The following is a 27,402-nucleotide window of genomic DNA, read 5'->3' on the forward strand; positions in this document are numbered from 1 at the left end:
AATTGGTTCATCAGTGACAACCCGTGAAATTGGTTAATCAATGATAACTAGTGAAATTAGTTCATCAGTGATAACTAGTGAAATTGGTTCATCAGTGATGACCAGTGAAATTGGTTCATTAGTGATGACCAGTGAAATTGGTTCATTAGTGATGACCAGTGAAATTGGTTTATCAGTGATGACCAGTGAAATTGGTTTATCAGTGATGACCAGTGAAATTGGTTTATCAGTGATGACCAGTGAAATTGGTTTATCAGTGATAACCAGTGAAATTGGTTTATCAGTGATGACCAGTGAAATTGGTTCATTAGTGACAACTAGTGAAATTGGTTCATCAGTGATGACCAGTGAAATTGGTTTATCAGTGATAACCAGTGAAATTGGTTCATTAGTGATGACCAGTGAAATTGGTTCATCAGTGATGACCAGTGAAATTGGTTCATCAGTGATGACCAGTGAAATTGGTTCATCAGTGATGACCAGTGAAATTGGTTCATTAGTGATGACCAGTGAAATTGGTTTATCAGTGATAACCAGTGAAATTGGTTCATCAGTGATGACCAGTGAAATTGGTTCATTAGTGACAACTAGTGAAATTGGTTCATCAGTGATGACCAGTGAAATTGGTTCATTAGTGATGACCAGTGAAATTGGTTCATCAGTGACAACCCGTGAAATTGGTTAATCAATGATAACTAGTGAAATTAGTTCATCAGTGATAACTAGTGAAATTGGTTCATCAGTGATGACCAGTGAAATTGGTTCATTAGTGATGACCAGTGAAATTGGTTCATTAGTGATGACCAGTGAAATTGGTTTATCAGTGATGACCAGTGAAATTGGTTTATCAGTGATGACCAGTGAAATTGGTTTATCAGTGATGACCAGTGAAATTGGTTTATCAGTGATGACCAGTGAAATTGGTTTATCAGTGATAACCAGTGAAATTGGTTTATCAGTGATGACCAGTGAAATTGGTTCATTAGTGACAACTAGTGAAATTGGTTCATCAGTGATGACCAGTGAAATTGGTTCATCAGTGATGACCAGTGAAATTGGTTCATCAGTGATTACCAGTGAAATTGGTTTATCAGTGATGACCAGTGAAATTGGTTTATCAGTGATAACCAGTGAAATTGGTTTATCAGTGATAACCAGTGAAATTGGTTTATCAGTGATGACCAGTGAAATTGGTTCATTAGTGACAACTAGTGAAATTGGTTCATCAGTGATGACCAGTGAAATTGGTTTATCAGTGATAACCAGTGAAATTGGTTCATTAGTGATGACCAGTGAAATTGGTTTATCAGTGATGACCAGTGAAATTGGTTCATCAGTGATGACCAGTGAAATTGGTTCATTAGTGATGACCAGTGAAATTGGTTTATCAGTGATAACCAGTGAAATTGGTTTATCAGTGATGACCAGTGAAATTAGTTCATTAGTGACAACTAGTGAAATTGGTTCATCAGTGATGACCAGTGAAATTGGTTCATCAGTGATGACCAGTGAAATTGGTTCATCAGTGATGACCAGTGAAATTGGTTCATCAGTGATGACCAGTGAAATTGGTTTATCAGTGATAACTAGTGAAATTGGTTTATCAGTGATAACTAGTGAAATTGGTTTATCAGTGATAACCAGTGAAATTGGTTTATCAGTGATGACCAGTGAAATTGGTTTATCAGTGATGACCAGTGAAATTGGTTTATCAGTGATAACCAGTGAAATTGGTTTATCAGTGATGACCAGTGAAATTGGTTTATCAGTGATGACCAGTGAAATTGGTTCATTAGTGACAACTAGTGAAATTGGTTCATCAGTGATGACCAGTGAAATTGGTTTATCAGTGATGACCAGTGAAATTGGTTCATTAGTGACAACTAGTGAAATTGGTTCATCAGTGATGACCAGTGAAATTGGTTCGACACTAACTAGTGAAATTGGTTTATCAGTGATAACTAGTGAAATTTGTTCATCAGTGATGACCAGTGAAATTGGTTCATCAGTGATGACCAGTGAAATTGGTTCATCAGTGATGACCAGTGAAATTGGTTCATCAGTGATGACCAGTGAAATTGGTTCATCAGTGATGACCAGTGAAATTGGTTCATCAGTGATGACCAGTGAAATTGGTTCATCAGTGAAGACCAGTGAAATTGGTTCATCAGTGATGACCAGTGAAATTGGTTTATCAGTGATAACTAGTGAAATTTGTTCATCAGTGATGACCAGTGAAATTGGTTTATCAGTGATAACCAGTGAAATTGGTTTATCAGTGATAACCAGTGAAATTGGTTTATCAGTGATGACCAGTGAAATTGGTTTATCAGTGATGACCAGTGAAATTGGTTTATCAGTGATGACCAGTGAAATTGGTTCATTAGTGACAACTAGTGAAATTGGTTCATCAGTGATGACCAGTGAAATTGGTTCAACACTGACCAGTGAAATTGGTTCAACACTAACTAGTGAAATTGGTTTATCAGTGATAACTAGTGAAATTTGTTCATCAGTGATGACCAGTGAAATTGGTTTATCAGTGATGACCAGTGAAATTGGTTTATCAGTGATGACCAGTGAAATTGGTTTATCAGTGATGACCAGTGAAATTGGTTTATCAGTGATGACCAGTGAAATTGGTTCATTAGTGACAACTAGTGAAATTGGTTCATCAGTGATGACCAGTGAAATTGGTTCAACACTGACCAGTGAAATTGGTTTATCAGTGATAACTAGTGAAATTTGTTCATCAGTGATGACCAGTGAAATTGGTTTATCAGTGATGACCAGTGAAATTGGTGTATCAGTGATGACCAGTGAAATTGGTTTATCAGTGATGACCAGTGAAATTGGTTTATCAGTGATGACCAGTGAAATTGGTTTATCAGTGATGACCAGTGAAATTGGTTTATCAGTGATGACCAGTGAAATTGGTTTATCAGTGATGACCAGTGAAATTGGTTCATTAGTGATGACCAGTGAAATTGGTTTATCAGTGATGACCAGTGAAATTGGTTTATCAGTGATGACCAGTGAAATTGGTTTATCAGTGATAACCAGTGAAATTGGTTTATCAGTGATAACCAGTGAAATTGGTTTATCAGTGATAACCAGTGAAATTGGTTTATCAGTGATGACCAGTGAAATTGGTTCATTAGTGACAACTAGTGAAATTGGTTCATCAGTGATGACCAGTGAAATTGGTTCAACACTAACTAGTGAAATTGGTTTATCAGTGATAACTAGTGAAATTTGTTTATCAGTGATGACCAGTGAAATTGGTTTATCAGTGATAACCAGTGAAATTGATTTATCAGTGATGACCAGTGAAATTGGTTTATCAGTGATGACCAGTGAAATTGGTTTACCAGTGATGACCAGTGAAATTGGTTTATCAGTGATGACCAGTGAAATTGGTTCATTAGTGACAACTAGTGAAATTGGTTTATCAGTGATGACCAGTGAAATTGGTTCATTAGTGACAACTAGTGAAATTGGTTTATCAGTGATGACCAGTGAAATTGGTTCATTAGTGACAACTAGTGAAATTGGTTTATCAGTGATAACCAGTGAAATTGGTTTATCAGTGATGACCAGTGAAATTGGTTCATTAGTGACAACTAGTGAAATTGGTTCATCAGTGATGACCAGTGAAATTGGTTCAACAGTAACTAGTGAAATTGGTTTATCAGTGATAACTAGTGAAATTTGTTCATCAGTGATGACCAGTGAAATTGGTTTATCAGTGATGACCAGTGAAATTGGTTTATCAGTGATGACCAGTGAAATTGGTTTATCAGTGATAACCAGTGAAATTGGTTTATCAGTGATGACCAGTGAAATTGGTTTATCAGTGATGACCAGTGAAATTGGTTAATCAGTGACGACCAGTGAAATTGGTTCATTAGTGACAACTAGTGAAATTGGTTCATCAGTGATGACCAGTGAAATTGGTTTATCAGTGATGACCAGTGAAATTGGTTCATTAGTGATAACCAGTGAAATTGGTTTATCAGTGATGACCAGTGAAATTGGTTTATCAGTGATGACCAGTGAAATTGGTTCATTAGTGACAACTAGTGAAATTGGTTCATCAGTGATGACCAGTGAAATTGGTTTATCAGTGATGATCAGTGAAATTGGTTCATTAGTGACAACTAGTGAAATTGGTTTATCAGTGATGACCAGTGAAATTGGTTTATCAGTGATGACCAGTGAAATTGGTTCATTAGTGATAACTAGTGAAATTTGTTCATTAGTGATAACCAGTGAAATTGGTTTATCAGTGATGACCAGTGAAATTGGTTTATCAGTGATAACCAGTGAAATTGGTTCATCAGTGATGACCAGTGAAATTGGTTCATCAGTGATGACCAGTGAAATTGGTTCATCAGTGATGACCAGTGAAATTGGTTCATTAGTGACGGCCAGTGAAATTGGTTCATCAGTGATGACCAGTGAAATTGGTTCAACAGTGATAACCAGTGAAATTGGGTCAATGATGATAACCAGTGAAATTGGTTCATCGGTGATAACCAGTGAAATTGGTTCAGTGATGATAACCAGTGAAATTGGTTTATCAATGATAACCAGTGGATTTGGTTTACCAGTGATAACCAGTGGATTTGGTTCACCAGTGATAACCAGTGGATTTGGTTCACCAGTGATGACCAGTGGATTTGGTTCACCAGTGATGACCAGTGGATTTGGTTGGATTTGGAGGTGCTAGGCTTGTTTATTTTAATTGATTGAAATGAAACAAAAAATGGGGGAAATTAAATGTAACAGAAATGACTAGTGAAATCAGTGTAACAAAAATTAGTGGACTTGGTTCATCAGTGACAAGTGAAATCTGTGTAGAAGTGACAACTAGTGATATCATAGTAGAAGTGATAATTAGTCAAATCAGTGTAACAAAAATCAGTGAACTTGGTTCGTCAATGACAAGTGAAATCAGTGTAGAAGTGACAACTAGTGGTATCATAGTAGAAATGATAATTAGTGAAATCAGTGTAACAAAAATCAGTGGACTTGGTTCGTCAGTGACAAGTGAAATCAGTGTAGAAGTGACAACTAGTGGTATCATAGTAGAAGTGATAATTAGTCAAATCAGTGTAACAAAAATCAGTGAACTTGGTTCGTCAATGACAAGTGAAATCAGTGTAGAAGTGACAACTAGTGATATCATAGTAGAAGTGATAATTAGTCAAATCAGTGTAACAAAAATCAGTGAACTTGGTTCGTCAATGACAAGTGAAATCAGTGTAGAAGTGACAACTAGTGATATCATATAGAAGTGATAATTAGTGAAATCAGTGTAACAAAAATCAGTGGACTTGGTTCGTCAGCGACAAGTGAAATCAGTGTAGAAGTGACAACTCGTGATATCATAGTAGAAGTGATAATTAATGAAATCAGTGTAACAAAAATCAGTGGACTTGGTTCGTCAATGACAAGTGAAATCAGTGTAGAAGTGACAACTAGTGATATCATAGTAGAAGTGATAATTAGTGAAATCACTGTAACAAAAATCAGTGGACTTGGTTCGTCAGTGACAAGTGAAATCAGTGTAGAAGTGACATCATAGTAGAAGTGATAATTAGTGAAATCAGCGTAACAAAAATCAGTGGACTTGGTTCATCAGTGACAAGTGAAATCAGCGTAACAAAAATCAGTGGACTTGGTTCATCAGTGACAAGTGAAATCAGCATAACAAAAATCAGTGGACTTGGTTCGTCAATGACAAGTGAAATCAGTGTAGAAGTGATAATTAGTAAAATCAGTGTAAAAATGATGATGAGTATAAAAGTAAGTATAAAATAGGTATGTACAACCTATTTATCGTATCAAATATTTTAATTGATTGAATGAAGCCAAAAATGTGAATAATTAATTATGAGACACCTTACAGGTGTTAATTATTGTCTTATTTATTTTGTACATAAAAATGTTTTCACCTGATTTTAGTCGGAATTCTGTACTATTACTAGAATCAAATGAACTAGTATTTTGATTCTATCATTTGAAGAATGTTGAAGAAACGATCTCAGGTTTTACAACTTTAAACAAACAGTATAATTTAATACAGATTTCTCATACGTCAAAACTTTCAACAGAATGAGCTCACAACCTTGTCATCAAACCTTGTTTTCACATTTTCTTCAGTAACTCCTAAAGTCTATGAGGAAATTCCATGCCTAATCCCCACAAATTTTGAATTTCAAGGACTAGTCATGCTTAATTGTGCATTTGTGGAATCTGAAATCTTCACAAATCGGAGCCAACATGTTTGAAGTCGCATGAACCCATTTTGATCATTCACTAGGTTATGTAATAACCACCGATACTGTAGAATGTATAATTTTACTGTTTTGAATTTTCACGATTTTATGTCATTCATGAAGACAACATTTTACAAACGCCACTAACAATCGGTGTCATAGAACCCCAGAGAAGTTTTCACTGCGAAATTTCAAAACTCATGAAATCCGGGAAAATCTATCTCTTGCAAAATTTAAGTGGTTAACACTAGTTTTATTCAAACAAAATAAACTCTTAGGTAACTGTGTTCTAAAAGCTGGGAATCATTCTGACGGAAAGCACAACAATAGTGCATTCTAGGAATTTCCAATTTTCTGGGTTTTATACAAAAATAATTTAATTTATACATGTTGTACACATGAATAAAACATACACACATAAATCAACCACAAGTGGGATGGTGACAAGAGTTATCGTCCAAATAGCGATTTCTTGGAGAAAACCCAAAATCTCAAATGTTTGGAATCTTTATGCGTACAATGTCGTAGGTGATTTGTTCAACAAAATATAACTTATCCCCAGTGAAGGTGAAGACAAGTACCTTTCTAGAACTAGACCACAGCTGGTATAACACACAACTTTCCTTCATGCTTGCCTTGATGAAGAAAAACAAAATAGGTTTGCCAATTTGCACTGCTGCTTGCTTGAGCACACATGGAGCAAACAGTTGCCACGCTCTACCACAAACACAAATAAATGAGTAGAAAGACCAATTGTGTTTTGAGTTGAAGATCACTAAAAACTAAAACAGGAGAACTGAGAAGCCCTCTTACAGAGTTTACAGACTGTAACTAAAGTGAGAATAAACAAACTCATTAAATCAGAAAACATGTTGCATTTCTAATTTATGTACATACCTAACACAACCGAGCAGAATGCCTTTCTGGTGAACCTCATTTAAGTAAAGGGAGACAAGTACCAACAATAATAAATTATTGAATGTGATTTCTGTAGGGTGAAACCAACCTCTGTTTAGATATTAGATTGCACTCAAACATCAAGTGTTCTAAAAACAACTCTGCTTTCAAACAAAACATTAATCTCTTTCAGTAGGTGCTCTACCTCCGGATTTGTATAGAGGAAGTAGTAGAGATGGAACAACACACCGATTTGTTTCTCTATTTCACTTCAAGTGTTATTTTACGTTACCTGTTCAAGTCAAGTGATTATAATACTCTTGAAACTGAAATGTTAGAATGGTTAGGATCAGCCAATTAATCAATCAAGTAGCAAGCATGCCTCTACATGTGCACTTGTATTTGCAGTATACTGTAAACCGCTTAATTTTCATGATTTTATCATTTTATGGCATTTGTGAAAACAAAATTTCATGATAATCAATGACATTGTACGGCTCCAGAGAAATTATCACTGCAACAAATTGGTCCCTTGTGAAATTAAAGCAATTAACAATATTTACCAACCCAAACTGCCATTAGTATTATTAACCATTTCACCACCAGTTCCATCTTTTCATCACAAATTCACAAAATACTCCTATTTATAGTCTGCACTTTCCTTCAGAAGACTGGGGCAAAAATAGCCAAATTTTTTGAGTAAAAACTGAAAATTGTCTCACATTTTGTCTGTTGGCTCCAAAATTAGGGTTCATTTCCAGAAATATTGAAGAATATAAGAAAAAAGTGCATTCTAAGTTTTGAATTAAAACCATATTTCAATTACTACTGGTCGGTGAATACCAAAGGACTCTGGGTTAACATAGCTATTCCTTACTACAGTATGCAAAGTATGCATAAAACAGTATCGTAGTGATTGTATCGTCTAATTGGTAGTTGAGTGCATACTTTGCAGTAATCATATGATAATAATCTTAACATACATTGCAATGGATGAAAATCGATACATGACAATAAACAAAAATTTAAAAAAAAAATACAATACAAACATTAATAAAAATAGGGAACAACTTCAAAATAGGAGACAAAAAAATCTTTAAGAAAAATATTTTGAAGAAATAAACTATTACACTTATACATTATTAATAGTAACCCAATAAAGTGATTATGATTATGACATTTTCTTTCTTGTGATCATAATTTAGACATACACTAACATTTATGCAAAAACATTCTGCCTTCAGTTATATTATTTCAGTTACATGTACATGCTACAGAAAAGTGCGGAGGGGGGGTATCATAAATGTTACACTTTAGAAAAAGTTCCATAAATGGATTATACTGTTTTGCCGGATGCATTAACAACATTTGTTGATATTTAACTTAATATATAGAGACAAACTAATTATCACAATATGTTGTTTCAAAATGTCACTTAATAATTGATTAGAACATATGTCATCAACTTTTCATTATTATTAACCAGATGAAAACTAAAAAATGCAAGGATTTTTTGAAAAAAATTTCTAGAAAAATCCATGTTAAAGCAATAATAAAGAGTAATCATCAGCATACAATTAAGAGTACCTATCTTATTATGAGCGTACAACATGTGATTTTTTTCACCATACATGCAACTAAAATATGGAGATATGATATCAGACTTTTTTCCCAATTTAGCTCATCTGGTTCTTTTTTGTGCCTAATTCTCAAAAAACTTTGATTTCAAGAACTTGTCAGAGACTTTATTTGTACGTTGTACGTTTTCGCAGGTTGTGGTGTCGACATTTTATTGTCACATGACTCCATCATGATCAACCGCTAGTTTTGTAATACTGTAAAATGCTTAATTTTCGCTGCTAGAAATGTTCTCAATTTGAAGATTCTAAAACATTTGTAATGCATTTTTTCAAAGTCGCTGACTGTAATTTTCGCTGCTACAAATGGTCTCGATTTAAGATTCTAAAACATTTGTAATGCATTTTTTCAAAGTCACTGACTAATTTTCGCTGCTAGAAATGTTCTTGATTTGAAGATTCTAAGGCATTTGTAATGCATTTTTTCAAAGTCGCTGACTGTAATTTTCACTGCTACAAAATTTGATGGAAAATTAATGCAGCTACAGTAATTCATTGATAGTTACAGAAAGCCAAAATACTTATTTTATCAATTTATCCTACTTGTATTGAAATAAAACTAACAGACAAAACCTGATCTAAAATTCATTCATGACACTAAGCAGAGATGTATTTGTGCTGCAAAATATTTATATTAGTTAATTCCAGTTGATCTCTAACTATATAGACATAAGTAGGATATTGGGGTTTAAAAGCGTATCGGAAACACTACAACATCTAAAATTAGCAAGAAGTATGAGTCAGTGAGAAGTACCCAGAGGACTTAACACGTAAATGAGGAAAAATTGTTTTTGTATTCTGAACTTTCCAGACCTGTGGATGTCAACGGCTTGATGATTCATCTTTGTCTGTTGTCTTCAACAACGTTTATTACTACTATGTAGAAGTTCAGTTATAATACGCACTTGGTGTACAAAGTTATCAGGAATAAAAAGTTCTCATTATATCTATATCAAGTTTGGAGGTTGTATGAATTTTGAGGTAGTTTGCTCATACTCAGAAATCCTTGAAATTCTGCAAGAGGGGTTGGATTATTGTATTGTTCAAAAATCTGAAATAAAAATTTATGGTTATTGAACTAAGTTTCTAAGTTTTCCACAAAACAACCTTGTAAATTGCATTTTTTGAATAGTTTATAATTGGTTCCTATAACAGAAACATTCAATCATATCTAACAATTTTGTTTGGTGACCTATGCTAAAAAAAAGATACATATGACTGTCATGAAAAATGGGAGAATTTGAAATATTAGTATAAGTTATCCATGTTATTCATATCCATGTTATCTATGGTAAATGTTCCGAAATGAACCCTTTTTAGATTATTTTGTATTTGTTTTCTTGGAAACACATTCTTCTTTCTTGGTAAAAACTTTAAATATGAATGACGTACACGTATGTGATTCATCACAAAAATTTGTGAATGATTTACTGGGATCAATTGAGAAAGTGAGAAAGTTAGGCAGATAATTGACTTTACACAAAACTTTACTCTCTTTTGTACAATTTAATGGAATGATATATATAAAAAAGAATTTCTTTTAACCAAAACCAAATTGCTATTGTAACATTTGGCATCATATGTTACAAGACTTTCGCTATTCAATTATATAATATGACAATTGCTGATAAACAAAAACTTTGATGTGACATTAAGTCACCACTGTCTTGATAGAGTTGGAGGAGATCCAACATAATATGTGATGACTCATTTAGCATGCAATGTATCCCAGGAGGAATACATAAACAAGCATGTCAAGTAGTTCTGACTCATACTGTACTCAAACGCTATTTACAAATTTACTATCGATTCCAAGTCGGGCCGTTGGATGCATACACATTTGATTCACATAGCCAAACATTACTTCTCTCAGTTCAATTTGTTTCATACAGCGCTTGGCTTAGTTTGTTTGCATGGCAGTCTCATTACTTGTCCAATATGAATCGGCAACTAATCATGCTATACTGTAAATATACTGTAAAATGTTTTAGTTTCATGGGAGAACAATTTTAGCGAGACAGTGAAAACGGTGAAATTTTGTAGCAGTAACAATGTGTCAGGGTCTCACATCCCCTCTGTTGCATTTAATAGAAGACGCAGCTTCTAATACAGATTTTACTTGCTGTTCACTTGTCAGTGTCCAGTCAGGAAGGGTTGCAGCCCTTCTGCATATAGGAGTTTCTATCCTCAGTGTAACACACTTGTTGCAAAGAGTAGAAGCTACATGTACAGCTGAATAACTACAACCTTTTATTTTAAATTTGCATATATCTAAACAGTGGTTGAATTCATTGAATTCAGTATTTTGAGGCAACATAATTTCTAAAGCCAAAATTTCTGGAAAAAAAAAACAATGTTAAAAAGCCCTAGACTGAGGTACATGTAAGTATGCCCCCCCCCCCACCCCACCGCCTCTAGAGGTGAAGTGCAATCAAAATATGTTTGTGATTTAAACAGACTTTCAATATCTAAGTTAACTTACAGTGCTCATGTACATGTAACTGAGACTGCTCTTTTGAGCAGCAAATGAGAAAATCTATGTGAAAACGACAAGTGAGATCTCATGCAAGTTTCAAATTATTTGGTTTAATGATACTTACATTTTCGCATACAATTGTAATAGAGACTGTGGTATGAAGTATGATTTTATAAAAGTTTTTCGTTTGTGTTCAGCATGAAGTGTTCGTATGCAAGACTTGTAATTTCTATGTTCATATTAAATTATAAAGGCAACTAAACTGCATGGTTTGCCCATATTCATATAACTGACATGATCAAAATATACATACGCACAATCACTATGGAGCCGATATGCACACTATATGAATCAAAATCCAACTTGAACCAGCACATGATATTATACTGATTTCAAACTATCGGAATATCAATTTAAGTCACGCACTTTGAGGTACTCGAACCAAGAATTGTATATAAAATTGAAGTAATTCACACCTCTAACAACAGTGGATTCCAGACCAATCTATAGAAGGACTGTGATCAGCAGTAACAGAAGAATGTTTTTGGTTGCGAGTGTTGTAATGTATTTGTCAACATTGAGAGTTGGGAACAATGTGGCGATCTATCTGCACTAAGAGATGAAGAAATACACACTGAAGGAATGACCAGAATGTCACTCAGGTCAACAGTGAAACTTCAGATTGAAGTTTGGAACTTTACAGGTTTCAGCATTGATGTACTTATATAATAACTAAGGTGAGCAGTGCCGTCTAAAATTACAGATTCCTATTACACTGGGTACACACAAAACACATTACATGGTTTTACCAGTCCAATCAGTAGAGTGTAATGTCTTATAAAAGAGAACTAATGAGTCTGAAATATGCATTATGTTATGAAAACTGAGTTGAATATCAAAAGTAATTACTATTCATCTCAATGTAAAACTAACAGTGATGAAATATTAACTTGCAATGTACTATGGGTATGGCTGTTGCATTGGTCTGTTCAATGTCACCATTGTCCAGCTGGCAATTGATACAGTCAAGGGAGGCATTTTGATAAATTAGTTTTGTAACAAGTTCAGAATTTTTACCAGTTCATACATGTATTGTATTAAGTGATGAAATATTAACTTGCAATGTACTATGGGTATGGCTGTTGCATTGGTCTGTTCAATGTCACCATTGTCCAGCTGGCAATTGATACAGTCAAGGGAGGCATTTTGATAAATTAGTTTTGTAACAAGTTCAGAATTTTTACCAGTTAATACATGTATTGTATTAAGTGGAAGGGTTATAAAAGACCCAGTGATGAAATATTATCATATGACGTACTAGTTGCTGAAATTTGGGGGTCCCATCATGAATACTGACATAAGGTCTGGGATGTATCTTCAATGAATAAAATTGAAATGAAAGTGAAACCAAGCGTATTACACACACAATGTAGTGTCATTTATCAATATAGCTCAATATATATTACATTCACGAGGGTTTTATTTTTGTCATTAACAATTAGCAGACAGGGACATCGCCAGATTTCAACATGATATGACAGGCAACAGCTCACTATACCGCTAACCACTAGGTACTGTGAATCAAAACATGACATGATCCCAGGAATCCAAGTCCAAGCTCAATGACTTGATTTTTCGACCACTCATTAGCAAATATCATGTAGTAAAAAAGTATTAAAACACATGTAATGATATTCTCATACAGGAAAAATATGTCTTGATTGATGAGAATAAAGGAATTGTCCATGGTGAAAATTAATATCATAGACCAACAGTAAAACATAAGAATATAGTATTATAGATTTCAACCTAAAACATCTGTATGTTTTTCCAGAGATTGTACATACCATTATTTATTGAAATATGATTATTGCTTTTTGAGATAGCAGTAAAACAAATATACAGACAGTTTTATTATTATTGTAATATTACGGCCAATTTGAATCAAAAAGTGAAATATTACATCTATAGATAATTTTAAATAACCTACCATGGGTGATGTCAATAGTAAGTCTGAATAACTACATCTAATAGGGGATTCACAAGCACAAACTTATGAAGGCATTAAATGTAATGCACAAAATACCAAAACCAAATATTTTTTAATCATATCCCTACAAATAATTGAATGTTGTTCTTACCTTTATCATTTAACTGTCTAAATAATTTAGATGATGCCTTGCGTTTAGTCGGTGTGCTGTGTAACATCTTGGTCACTTCCTTCTCTGTTAAACGAACTCTGCCAATACGAGCTGATTGTACATAAAACAGAAACAGAAAAAATATAAGATTTCAGTCATTGTTATGCTATGTTTGTACATTGTTTTCTGCTAACCCCATCTGGTATGGCATAAAGTGAATGCATCAATTAAAGCAAACTAATCTGCATGGGGAGATGTCACCTGTGCCTACAATGGTACTAACAGAAAACATAGTAAAACTGTGGTTACCTTGCCCGCTGTGGGTATTCTTAAGATAAACAGGCTTACTAAAGGCCATATTACACAAGGCAGTTCATGGGGCAATGCACCAAGCATTATATCCAATGCCTGAGAAAATCCTCACGTCAGTTTTTCAGGCAGCTAGTTAGTTGCCTTGTAACGTTTAATGTCGTCCTTTGCTTTGATTGGTGCATTGTCTCAATAATTGTGTTGGTTAAACTGGCCTTCACAATGAACTTGAGTAACATCTAGTGCAATGTTTTAGTAATCGACTTTAAAATTCTATTTTATTTATTGCATTGAAAGTTATGATACCATAACATCATCTACTATAAATGTAAATGACAGTTTTGTGTCTATGGTCTAAATAAGTCATATTTATATGATTGAGTATACAATACATGCAGTCGTTTGCATGTACTTCTGTAGGAGATACATTTCTAATTAAGCATTATGGTACCCATGAAACTATATACCTGTAACCATATATGCCCTATAAGTAGTACATCTCCAATAAACTGCTAATAAATCGCAAAAATTGCAATTATTGCTGAATTATTTTGACCACAGAAACACATGTGCACTATATGCTAAATGAAAGGTAAGACCATGGCTAATCTTGCTATGTATCCAAATTTTCCCTATGCAGTCCGCCATAATGAAGGTCATGGGTTCCAGTCTCGCACTAGTCGACTTGCGATTTTTTACTTGTCATTTATAGATGTTAATTTCCATTGCTTGTACATCAAAATCTGTTTCTTTCCATTATAATTATTCGCATGCGCTACGAATAAAGCATGATCAGCTAGACATTATTAAATGTGTTCGCCACTGCCTACAAGCACCGAGACACTTGGCACCAGAACACAACAGCAGGATTAAGAGATCACTTCTGGCACACAAGACACACAATAGAAACTGATAGAAATCCATTGATAGCAAAATGGTAAAACCTATAATTGCAGAGCTATTGAAAATCTTGAAGTGGATAAAGTAACATCTTTATCTTCTAGAGCATCAATTGCAGACATGGATCATTTAATCTCAATGTTTTGTCCCTGATCACGGATGACGGTATAAATGAATGTATACACAGTCAGTTTTTACATCAAAGCAACCCGAACACTGTCAAACTATATCAGTTGTAAAAGGTCCACATATATGAATGCTAAACTACTTGTTAGCTATTTAGACATGGTGATGACTTTTGAATGACATTATCATAAGAATGCAACCAGGTGCCCACTGAACATGACATTGGTTTTCATCTTTTTCTTTAATGGCTATAACAATACATGTGTGGCATCTTTATCCCCTCCAAGCATACATGTAACTAAAGCAAAAAACATAATAGGAACATTTAATTGATTATACTGATGTCGAAGGTCAACCGTATAAAGTGTCTTGACAGGATGGTAGAAGAGTATTTAGGGAATAAAGGGCTCCACACTGCCAATTATTGCATGATAATATGACAGTATTCAATCAAACATCCAACCCGATCCCTGTTATAACACAGTTAAGAACATTTAATTCAATTACTGTATTGCTCTACTGAAAACACATCTTCAGCACAAGCGCACACAATTCTAAAATTGCATATATTGAATTTAGAAATATGCATTTGACCACCACTTTGTCATTTACATAAACACATATGCTTTTAATAGAGCACATTTGACAAATGTATAACACCACAAAATGTAATACAGTTTAAGTGAAAGCTTATGAAGACAGAATTTTTTTGTAAATTTTTTTTGGCATATCAAAGACACTTATATTTTAGTTATGTGTACAATGTGAAAACGCATTTCCAGAAGAAAGGAAATTATTTGAATTATTTACAGTGAAACAATCATAGCGGTTTTGTTGCTTAGATGTTTCATTCAAATATAGGAATAAATTAAATCTTGTTGACTGATGCAAAATTGTTTTCACATCTGACAAGCAGGTTCCATGTCATTGCTAACATTCACATACATGTGCTGAGAGCGTAAAAATACCATCTGAAAATCTTGCAATGAAAATGCTTCTGTCCATTTATATCTAAATGCCTCTAGTGTTCAGCTAATATTCTCAAAAAACATGAAAGACAGTTATCAGAAAGAAGTTACGCAACAATTCGAAGGACAATATGTTAAAATAAGTTCTTCAGACCTTTTGATCCCTAACCCATATAAAATGTGATGGATATTAATGGAGACTAGACATCTATCTTGTACATTTTGACCAACTCACTTGATATACAGTATGTGATAACATAAGGAATTTGCCCAGCTGCTGATTACTGTTACCATACATATAAGATTGCAGTTACATTTGTCTTCACTTCACAGTTGTCAGATAATGCATAACTGCAACAGATGAATTGTATATATAGTTCAACAATGGACTACAAATACATGTAACAATGAAAATAATGATTATTTACATTTGGTTTTACACCATAAACCAACTAGTCAACCAACTTCTGGTGATTGGCCACTTACATTTGGGTTTACACCATAAACCAACTAGTCAACCAACTTCTGATGATTGGCCATTTACATTTGGTATTACACGATACACCAACTGGTCTAACAACTTCTGGTGATTGGCAATTTACATTTGGTATTACACAATACACCAACTAGTCTACCAACTTCTGGTGATTGGCCACTTACATTTGGTTTTACACCATAAACCAACTAGTCTACCAGCTTTTAGTGATTGGCCATTTACATTTGGTTTTACACCATAAACCAACTAGTCTACCAGCTTTTAGTGATTGGCCATTTACATTTGGTTTTACACTATAAACCAACTAGTCTACCAGCTTTTAGTGATTGGCCATTTACATTTGGTTTTACACTATAAACCAACTAGTCTACCAGCTTCTAGTGATTGGCCATTTACATTTGTTTTTACACCATGAACCAACTAGTCTACCAGCTTCTAGTGATTGGCCATTTACATTTGGTTTCACACCATAAACCAACTAGTCTACCAGCTTTCAGTGATTGGCCATTTACATTTGGTATTACACCGTAAACCAACTAGTCAACCAACTTCTGGTGATTGGCCACTTACATTTGGTTTCACACCATAAACCAACTAGTCTACCAGCTTCTAGTGATTGGCCATTTACATTTGGTTTTACACCATACACCAACTGGTCTACCAACTTCTGGTGATTGGCCCGTTACATTTGGGTTTACACCATAAACCAACCAGTCTACCAACTTCTGGGGATTGGCCATTTACATTTGGTATTTCACCATACACCAGCTGGTCCTGGTGAATGACCATTATTATATGGTATTACACGATACACAAGCTTGTCTACCAGCTTCTAGTGATTGGCCATTTACATTTGGTATTACATCATACACCAACTGGTCTACCAGCTCCTGGTGGTTGGCAATTTACATTTGGTATTACACCATACACCAACTAGTCTACCAGCTCCTGGTGGTTGGCAATTTACATTTGGTATTACACCATACACCAACTGGTCTACCAACTTCTGGTGATTGGCAATTTACATTTGGTATTACACGATACACCAACTGGTCTACCAGCTTCTGGTGATTGGCCATTTACATTTGGTATTACACCATACACCAACTGGTCTACCAACTTCTAGTGATTAGCCATTTACATTTGGTATTACACCATACACCAACTGGTCTACCAACTTCTAGTGATTGGCCATTTACATTTGGTATTACACGATATACCAACTGGTCTACCAGCTTCTGGTGATTGGCCATTTAAATTTGGTATTACACCATACACCAACTGGTTTACCAGCTCCTGGTGATTGGCCATTTACATTTGGTATTGCACGATACACCAACTGGTCTACCAACTTCTGGTGATTGGCAATTTACATTTGGTATTACACGATACACCAACTGGTCTACCAGCTTCTGGTGATTGGCCATTTACATTTGGTATTACACCATACACCAATTGGTCTACCAACTTCTGGTGATTGGCCACTTACATTTGGTATTACACCATACACCAACTGGTCTACCAACTTCTGATGATTGGCAATTTACATTTGGTATTACACGATACACCAACTGGTCTACCAACTTCTGGTGATTGGCAATTTACATTTGGTATTACACGATACACCAACTGGTCTACCAACTTCTGATGATTGGCAATTTACATTTGGTATTACACAATACACCAGCTGGTCTACCAGCTCCTGGTGATTGGCCATTTACATTTGGTATTACACCATACACCAACTAGTCTACCAGCTCCTGATGATTGGCAATTTACATTTGGTATTACACGATACACCAACTGGTCTACCAACTTCTGATGATTGGCCATTTACATTTGGTATTACACCATACACCAACTAGTCTACCAGCTCCTGATGATTGGCAATTTACATTTGGTATTACACGATACACCAACTGGTCTACCAACTTCTGATGATTGGCAATTTACATTTGGTATTACACAATACACCAGCTGGTCTACCAGCTCCTGGTGATTGGCCATTTGCATTTGGTATTACACCATACACCAACTAGTCTACCAGCTCCTGATGATTGGCAATTTACATTTGGTATTACACGATACACCAACTGGTCTACCAACTTCTGATGATTGGCCATTTACATTTGGTATTACACCATACACCAACTGGTCTACCAACTTCTAGTGATTGGGCATTTACATTTGGTATTACACGATATACCAACTGGTCTACCAGCTTCTGGTGATTGGCCATTTACATTTGGTATTACACCATACACCAACTGGTCTACCAACTTCTAGTGATTAGCCATTTACATTTGGTATTACACCATACACCAACTGGTCTACCAACTTCTAGTGATTGGGCATTTACATTTGGTATTACACGATATACCAACTGGTCTACCAGCTTCTGGTGATTGGCCATTTAAATTTGGTATTACACCATAAACCAACTGGTTTACCAGCTCCTGGTGATTGGCCATTTACATTTGGTATTGCACGATACACCAACTGGTCTACCAACTTCTGGTGATTGGCAATTTACATTTGGTATTACACGATACACCAACTGGTCTACCAGCTTCTGGTGATTGGCCATTTACATTTGGTATTACACCATACACCAACTGGTCTACCAACTTCTGGTGATTGGCCATTTACATGTGGTATTACACGATACACCAACTGGTCTACCAGCTTCTGGTGATTGGCCATTTACATTTGGTATTACACCATACACCAACTGGTCTACCAACTTCTAGTGATTGGCCATTTACACCATAAACCAACTCGTCTACCAGCTTCTAGTGATTGGCCATTTACATTTGGTATTATATGATATACCAACTGGTCTACCAGCTCCCGGTGATTGGCCATTTACATTTGGTATTACACCATAAACCAACTAGTCTACCAGCTCCTGGTGTTTGGCTATTTACATTCGGTTTTACACAATATACCAGCTGGTCTACCAGCTCCTGGTGATTGGCCATTTGCATTTGGTATTACACCATACACCAACTGGTCTACCAACTTCTGGTGATTGGCAATTTACATTTGGTATTACACGATACACCAACTGGTCTACCAGCTTCTGGTGATTGGCCATTTACATTTGGTATTACACCATACACCAACTGGTCTACCAACTTCTAGTGATTAGCCATTTACATTTGGTATTACACCATACACCAACTGGTCTACCAACTTCTAGTGATTGGGCATTTACATTTGGTATTACACGATATACCAACTGGTCTACCAGCTTCTGGTGATTGGCCATTTAAATTTGGTATTACACAATACACCAGCTGGTCTACCAGCTCCTGGTGATTGGCCATTTGCATTTGGTATTACACCATACACCAACTGGTCTACCAACTTCTGGTGATTGGCCCGTTACATTTGGTATTACACCATACACCAACTAGTCTACCATCTCCTGGTGGTTGGCCATTTACATTTGGTATTACACCATAAACCAACTAGTCTACCAGCTCCTGGTAGTTGCCAATTTACATTTGGTATTACACCATAAATTTAAATTTGGAAATATACCATGTTGACCCTGAAAGCATTCAGAGGTCTATAAACCAATAGTAACACTCATACCAGGAGAGTTCACATTCCACATGTTAGAAAGCCAGTATAGCTGTTCCAGTTTTCCCTCATCTCATAAAATGCCTGACAGGGCATCTAAGCTTTCACACTTTGACCTACTTTGACAATTTCACAGTTCAAGTGTCCATTCATAATCAGTCTCACTATTACTATTATTTGGCATCTCAAGGGTACCATCATTTTGTTTAATATGGAAACTTTTATTAAAAAATTCTGCAAAGAAGTAGCTTTACAATATCAAAAAGACACATCAGCAACACTACAAATGCATTATTGGGTTAGATTTGCATTTGAATGCATTTGGGCCAGAATAGGTACATGTGCAATGTCAATGGTTGAAGATGAAAGCTTTGATCTACAAATAACATACACACATACAAAGGGGAAAAGTTCAGCATTTTTTTCCCCACAAATGACTACCAACTGTAATAATAGAAAGGAAGGTGGTAAGTATGTTACAAGGACGTTTAGAGTGCATAACCCTAAAATCATAGTACATCCCATATTAAAGTTGATGAAGCTAACACCTGCTGATAAAAGAAACATTTCACATTATAAAGTTCTTTGTTTGGCCATAGCTAATTGTTCTGTTGGCATGGCAATCAATTATTGCAAATTCATGTTACTGAATTTGCTTTTTTTGTAGTGTATGTACTTATGTAAAAGATAGAGGGTCCCATGGTCAAATTAATTAATTAATCCAGTAAATTCAATTTGTGGTTAATATGTGCTTCTATATGTTTATCTGTTTAAACTAATTGATATTGCTTTCATCCAGGTGTTTGTTGCTGATGGACATGAACATAACTGGATAGGTCATTCTGACCATGATATTGTAGCTTTATATCTGTGCAGAATATATTTAGCATGTTGTTTGCGATGTCAGAAATTTGAATTGTGCATGTCAATTTGTCATTGTGAGTGCACTATTTTAAACTGTCTTTTTGAGACTAAGCATTGCAGCGTAATAGAAAGTAATTAATATTCTAATAAAGAATGTTAATTTAGTCTCAATTCAAAGATGGTTAATGTCAGTATCAAAAAGATTCACACTTCTTTTTCAAGTTAGGGTTATATATAGGTTATAGCATCCTTGTTAAACTTGACTGGAAGAGACATTGGATATAATTAAATCAATGAGTGTCTAGACATCTAAACGAGTAATGCTTCCACCATGGAATTGAAACAGCATAAACCATGGCAAGTTTAAAGTTTTATGAGCTATGTATGCCAGTCTAGGTGAACCTGAGCATGGAGAACTAGGGTATTTTTGACCTTCTTGAGAACCAATGAACCACAAGATCAGCTCATGTTTTTCAACTGGCTAATAAATTTCTATTGGATGACGCAGAACCAGACTAGCACATACGATAAGTATAGTTCAACAAAAAAACTGGGGTATATATTGAACTTGGTGGAAACCACTGAACTCAATAATGAACTCATACATTTCAAATGACAAATAAATTTCCATCAGCATGGAGCCAGACGAGTATAGAGTAAATCAAGTTCAACAAAAAAGTGGGTTATATATTGAACTTTTTGAGAACCAATGAACTAGAAAATCAACTAACACTTTTCAACTGACAAATACATTTCTACTGGCACAGAACCAGACTAGTATATACAGTTGATAAAGTTCAACAAGTCAGAAAGCAATTTAATGGAAGAAGTCAAATTGAAAATATCCCCACAAAACTAAGACAAGTCCATCCACATATAAAATATCGAAGCATTGAGAATGATGAAAAAAAGCATTTTCCATAAATAATGACAGAAATATTAACCAAAATTAAATTTATTCATACAAATTGAACAAGTTTGAAAGAGGTTACTAAAATTAAAGATTTGAAGATATCACAAAATGTGATATCAAGATATTCACTCATACAAATTCGAAGCAATCCAGCCAGTCATTTTCACGAAGAAGTGTAAGAAAAATGACAAAATTTCCACTAAAATTAGAGAATTATTAAAAGTTATCATGATAAAATGAACAATTCTAACAGAGGTTCATCCAAGGTACCTAATTATAAAATAATCAAAGCAATCAAGCAGTTTTTAAAAAGTTAGTATTTCTTACCAAAAATATTCACTAAAATTAGATAATTAAAGTTAACATCAAAAAATGAAAAATATCAGAGAAAATCACTCGAGGCATCATCCTAGAAGGTATTAAAACCATGTGGCTGAAAGTTTTTAAGAAGTACGTTATGCTTAACAGATCATCAGTAAAATGAAAATTAAACAGTTATGTTTTTTATGCTCATGTGCCGAATAATATGCATTGGCCAACGAAATTTATGTATGGTGTTTTTAAAGCAATGTCCTTTAATAATAATATGCATAGGGTATGAAGAACAAAATATTGATATTGTTTGTGTATTCATGTCCTTAATAATATGCATAGAGAGTGGATAATAAGAATTGACTGGGAACTATGGATGGGTGGGGGATATATTCCATTTAATGTATGTGCATGTCCCAGACACTGAATAAGAATGTGGGACAAAAAAAGCTAAGGAATGCCTGAAAAAAATAAGAGGCCAGAATCTGTTACATGTTAACATCACATATAATGAGACAGCTGTGTGATTTATGGCAGTACACTTGGTCAATGAATTCAACAGACATAATTCTTTCCATCCCATTTAGAGGTGAGCTGGTTATTAAATAATGAAAGCTCCTTTTACATTATGAGCATGGGTGTTATCTGCAGCTTTAATTGCTCTTTTAGAAATACAAGTAGACCAAAAGATGCATTTAATTGTTAAGAACGTAGTGTATACCATAATGTATACAGTGATGAAAAACTCTATATTGCTGCCAATTATACTGTAAAATACTTTATTTTCGCTATTTTCGCTGAGGGATTGATTCAGTGAAAATGACATTCAGTGAATATATCTTTCTCCTATATATTACTGTGGAATACTTTATTTTCGCTGGAATTAATTTTCGCTGAAAAGGCTTTTTGGGTGTTTTGTGTGGAATTTATTTTCACTGATTTTTGATGAGTTTAATGTAAAATATAGGAAAAAAAGTATATTCGCTGGATTTTATTTTCACGGAAACATCCCTTCAGCGAAAATAGCGAAAATAAATTCCAAGCGAAAATAAAGTATTCTACAGTATATTACATTCAACTCATCAAAAACCAGTGAAAGAAATTCCATACAAAACACCCAAAATGTTTAATCAGCGAAAATTAATTAAAATTAATTAAAAATAAAGTATTTTACAGTACATGTATTTCCCAAACATTATCCAGTTTGCAATAACATTGGCTATGTATGCAATTCAAATCTCATAAAAGTACACATACATAGGTCAAAAAACCTCATCTTCAAATTGGTGCCGGTTTGTGATTCACACATTTGTATGAAGAATTCTGTACAACCAATAAAAAAAAAACTGAGGTCATGTAGGATAGTTCGGAATGTACAATATGTACCAAATAAATCTGGAAATAGATTTCTTTCTCTTCTTAACTTACATGCTATATAATTTTTATCAGGCTGTTTACATCACATCTTGGATGTCTGACAGACAGTGATGCATTTTTGATTACATTATTAAAGGTAGTGAACAAAAGTCTGACAACCACAGTCCAATTTACTGTACACCACTTCTACCAACATGTCACATCAGTACTGTTGTTCTATATATGTACCATTTTCATCAAGGTAAAAAAACAGTGGCGTTCACATTAGAGATCTCGGCACTTGCCGAGACTCAGAACCGAGTCAGCAAGTGCCAAAACATGTATGTGAACAGTTGAAACCAAGTCAGCATGTGCCAAAAAAAACGTACTCGGTACTGAAAGATGCTCGGGACCAAAACTCGGCACTTGTCGACATTTGCTGCATGAATTTAAGAGAACATGTACTGATTCATTCTAGTATGACATGACAATGAATGAATGGATGGATATAATTTCAATTAGCAATTATTATCATCATCATATGCATGTAATTTTTTCCATGTTTTGGGTCATATAACAGATCAACGAATAAGGGTGTAATTTCGGCACAGTCCAAGTCGGCCCCAAGTGAGTCCCGACTAACATGAATGCAACTAATGTAATCTCTCTGCAAAACACAAAGGACTACAAATTTTGGTATGTGCCGAGATCCCATAACATGAATGTAGCAAGTGAATACTGATTTTGCTTACAGAAATGACTGAGGTCAAATTAAGTTATGATCTATTACTGTTGAGGGAGAAATTTTCACTGGGTTTAATTTTATCAAAATTGATTTTTCAGATATGTTCAGTAGCATTTAAATTCTTTGGTTTCTCAATGAAACGATGCATTATTTTATTAAATCTAAGTATTCACTGGGTTTTAATTTCATGTGAATAACAAGTCATTTTCAATGACATAATCTCAATGTATTAACTATTATACAATACATTCTTACCAATTAATGGTGTAATACATGGAATTTACATCTCAATGTATTATACATTACATTCTTATCAATTAGTGGTGTAATACATGGATTTTACATCTCAATGTATTATACATTACATTCTTACCAATTAGTGGTATAATACATGGAATTTACATCTCAATGTATTATACATTACATTCTTACCAATTAGTGGTGTAATACATGGATTTTACATCCCAATGTATTATACATTACATTCTTATCAATTAGTGGTGTAATACATGGATTTTACATCTCAATGTATTATACATTACATTCTTACCAATTAGTGGTGTAATACATGGATTTTATATCTCAATGTATTATACAGTACATTCTTACCAATTAATGATGTAATACATTGAATTTACATTACATTCTTACCAATTAGTGGTGTAATACATGGAATTTACATCTCAATGTATTATACATTAAATTCTTACTAATTAGTGGTGTAATACATTGAATTTACATCTCAATGTATTATACAGTACATTCTTACCAATTAATGATGTAATACATTGAATTTACATTACATTCTTACCAGTTAGTGGTGTAATACATGGAATTTACATCTCAATGTATTATACATTACATTCTTACCAATTAGTGGTGTAATACATGGAATTTACATCTCAATGTATTATACAGTACATTCTTACCAATTAATGATGTAATACATTGAATTTACATTACATTCTTACCAATTAGTGGTGTAATACATGGAATTTACATCTCAATGTATTATACATTAAATTCTTACCAATTAGTGGTGTAATACATTGAATTTACATCTCAATGTATTATACATTACATTGTTACCAATTAGTGGTGTAATACATGATATTTACATCTCAATGTATTACGCATTAAATTCTTACCAATTAGTGGTGTAATACATAGAATTTACATCTCAATGTATTATACATTACATTCTTACGAATTAGAGGTGTAATACATGGATTTTACATCTCAATGTATTATACATTACATTCTTACCAATTAGTGGTGTAATACGTGGAATTTATATCTCAATGTATTATACATTACATTCTTAATAATTAGAGGTGTAATACGTGGATTTTACATCTCAATGTATTATACATTACATTCTTACTAATTAGTGGTGTAATACATGGAATTTACATCTCAATGTATTATACATTACATTTTCACCAATTAATGGTGTAATACAATTTTGCATGTCTAATGTATTATACATTATTATACATTTAACACTGAAAACAATATAATTTGTCAGTCAGTAAAATGCTGTACGAACATGTTCGAAAGTGTTACAGCCCAAAACATTTTTCGTTAGTATTTTAGCAGCAGTGCAATACAAGATTCTATAATGCTCGGTACATGTAACAGAAATGGCTTTGTTACCAATTGGCAATGTGAGATAGACTTTTGTAACGCTATGTATTACAGCAGTTTTGTATCACTATTAACATGCAACAGAAATGGCACTGTTACCAATTAGTGGGTAAGACAGTGGCTGTTAGCATATACTAAACATAAAAACAACTTGAAAAGTGTGCCTACAAAACAACATCTCAACTTCTCCCTAATGAGAAATTCAATTTTTGCCCACCACTCTGCCTGTTATGTCTGCTCTGAATGATTGTTGTTTACTTAATGATATCAATTACATGTTTACAGAGTTCTCAGTACTGTCGATTACTACACATGTAGAGTATGTTCTCACCACCCATCAATAACATTTAAGTATTCACGTACACATGTTAATGTATGGTACATGCAGAATTACAATTTTTTTTATCATTTGAAGTTGCCCACAGATTACAAAATAATCTGAAATTTGGGCTAAAATAAAATATTCGACAATATGCAGCAGAGTAGATAGATCTATTGTGAATGAAAGTAAGATGGAAAGAGGAAGCATTTCTGAAACAATCACCAGCTAATCTTATTGTTATTATCATATGTAAAGGACACAAGAGTCTATCGGCAAAATAAGCCATGATTGAAGCGGGAGGGTCGTCACCTGAGCACACGCGGGAAATGAGTCCCAAGCGGCGATTACAACATACGCTAAAAACGCAAAGGCTCATGGGTAGACACTTGTTTGTAAACAATGACATGCTATGGCCATCTGACGCATGCGCAGGTGACGACTCCGCTGCTTTAAATTCTAAAGATGTATTTTTATTTATTGTGTGCTTCTATTGGAGATGGGTTTATAATAAAGCAAATACGTTATACCTTAATCAGGTATTATTTTTAATTTCTCTATTTTCGCAGATAAGTGAAATTAGATCTATGTGAACATGTAAAATAACAATAGAACTTGTTTCTTATTGTGAACGTAACACCCAGTGAATTTGCTCAATACATCAAAAAACTGAAAATTAAACGCCAGTGAAAATAAATGGTTCTACAGTCTACCAGAATACAATATTTTTTTGTCAGATCATTATATCAATACAACAAATGGTGTAACTAAAAACATTGTAAACGCTCTCCAGTAACAAGTGAATTGGCCATGTGCTTCTAACAATATACCAAGCATGTATGAACACAGGTATATTCTTGTATTGATATTAAAATACACTCTGAACAGGGCATACTGTAAATAGGTTAATTATTCACTGGGTTTTAATTTGGTTTATTTCGCTGGCTGGAAAATGCGCTAAATTAAAACCCAGTGAATATGTAAAATTTAGCATAGAACACATTATCTAAATGATAAAACTGTAAATTTAAAACCACTGAATATGCCTGAAATGGTAAATCAGCGAAATTTAAACCCAGTGAAAATTAATCATTTTACAGTACATAAATATAATAATTATGTAAATGAGCATATAAAATCAATTATATCTCTACATTACATAGATATTATTCAGCCAATTGTGTTTTCTCACCAAATTTCATTACATGGCCAGTGACTTTAATAAGACGTCAAATAAAGTTCAAATCAATTAACAGATCCCTGAAACCCTCTGCAGATGGCTAAAATGAATGGGAATTTAAAAACAGTGCCAGCCAGTGATGTGTCGAATATACAAGACGACAAAATTCAATATTACCCAGTGTTCACAAGAAATGATGTTTGAAGGACCAGGTATCAAAACACAGACTGTCCAAAAGATCAAA

General features: G+C 34.2%; 1 protein-coding gene across 3 annotated transcripts in view; it reads right to left on the reverse strand.

Annotated features, from left to right (window-relative positions):
• Window positions 1–27,402, reverse strand: part of LOC102801496 (calcium uptake protein 3, mitochondrial-like) — a 98,228-nt gene that overhangs the window by 31,495 nt on the left and 39,331 nt on the right. For all 3 annotated transcript variants that reach the window (XM_085497751.1, XM_085497750.1, XM_085497749.1), the window contains exon 3: window positions 13,436–13,546. In XM_085497751.1, coding sequence (XP_085353877.1) covers window positions 13,436–13,546 — 111 coding nt within the window. The remainder of the gene's footprint in view (window positions 1–13,435; window positions 13,547–27,402) is intronic.

This window comes from Saccoglossus kowalevskii, chromosome 4, assembly GCF_978046115.1.
Source record: "Saccoglossus kowalevskii chromosome 4, keSacKowa6.1, whole genome shotgun sequence".
Classification (NCBI taxonomy): Eukaryota; Metazoa; Hemichordata; class Enteropneusta; family Harrimaniidae; genus Saccoglossus; species Saccoglossus kowalevskii.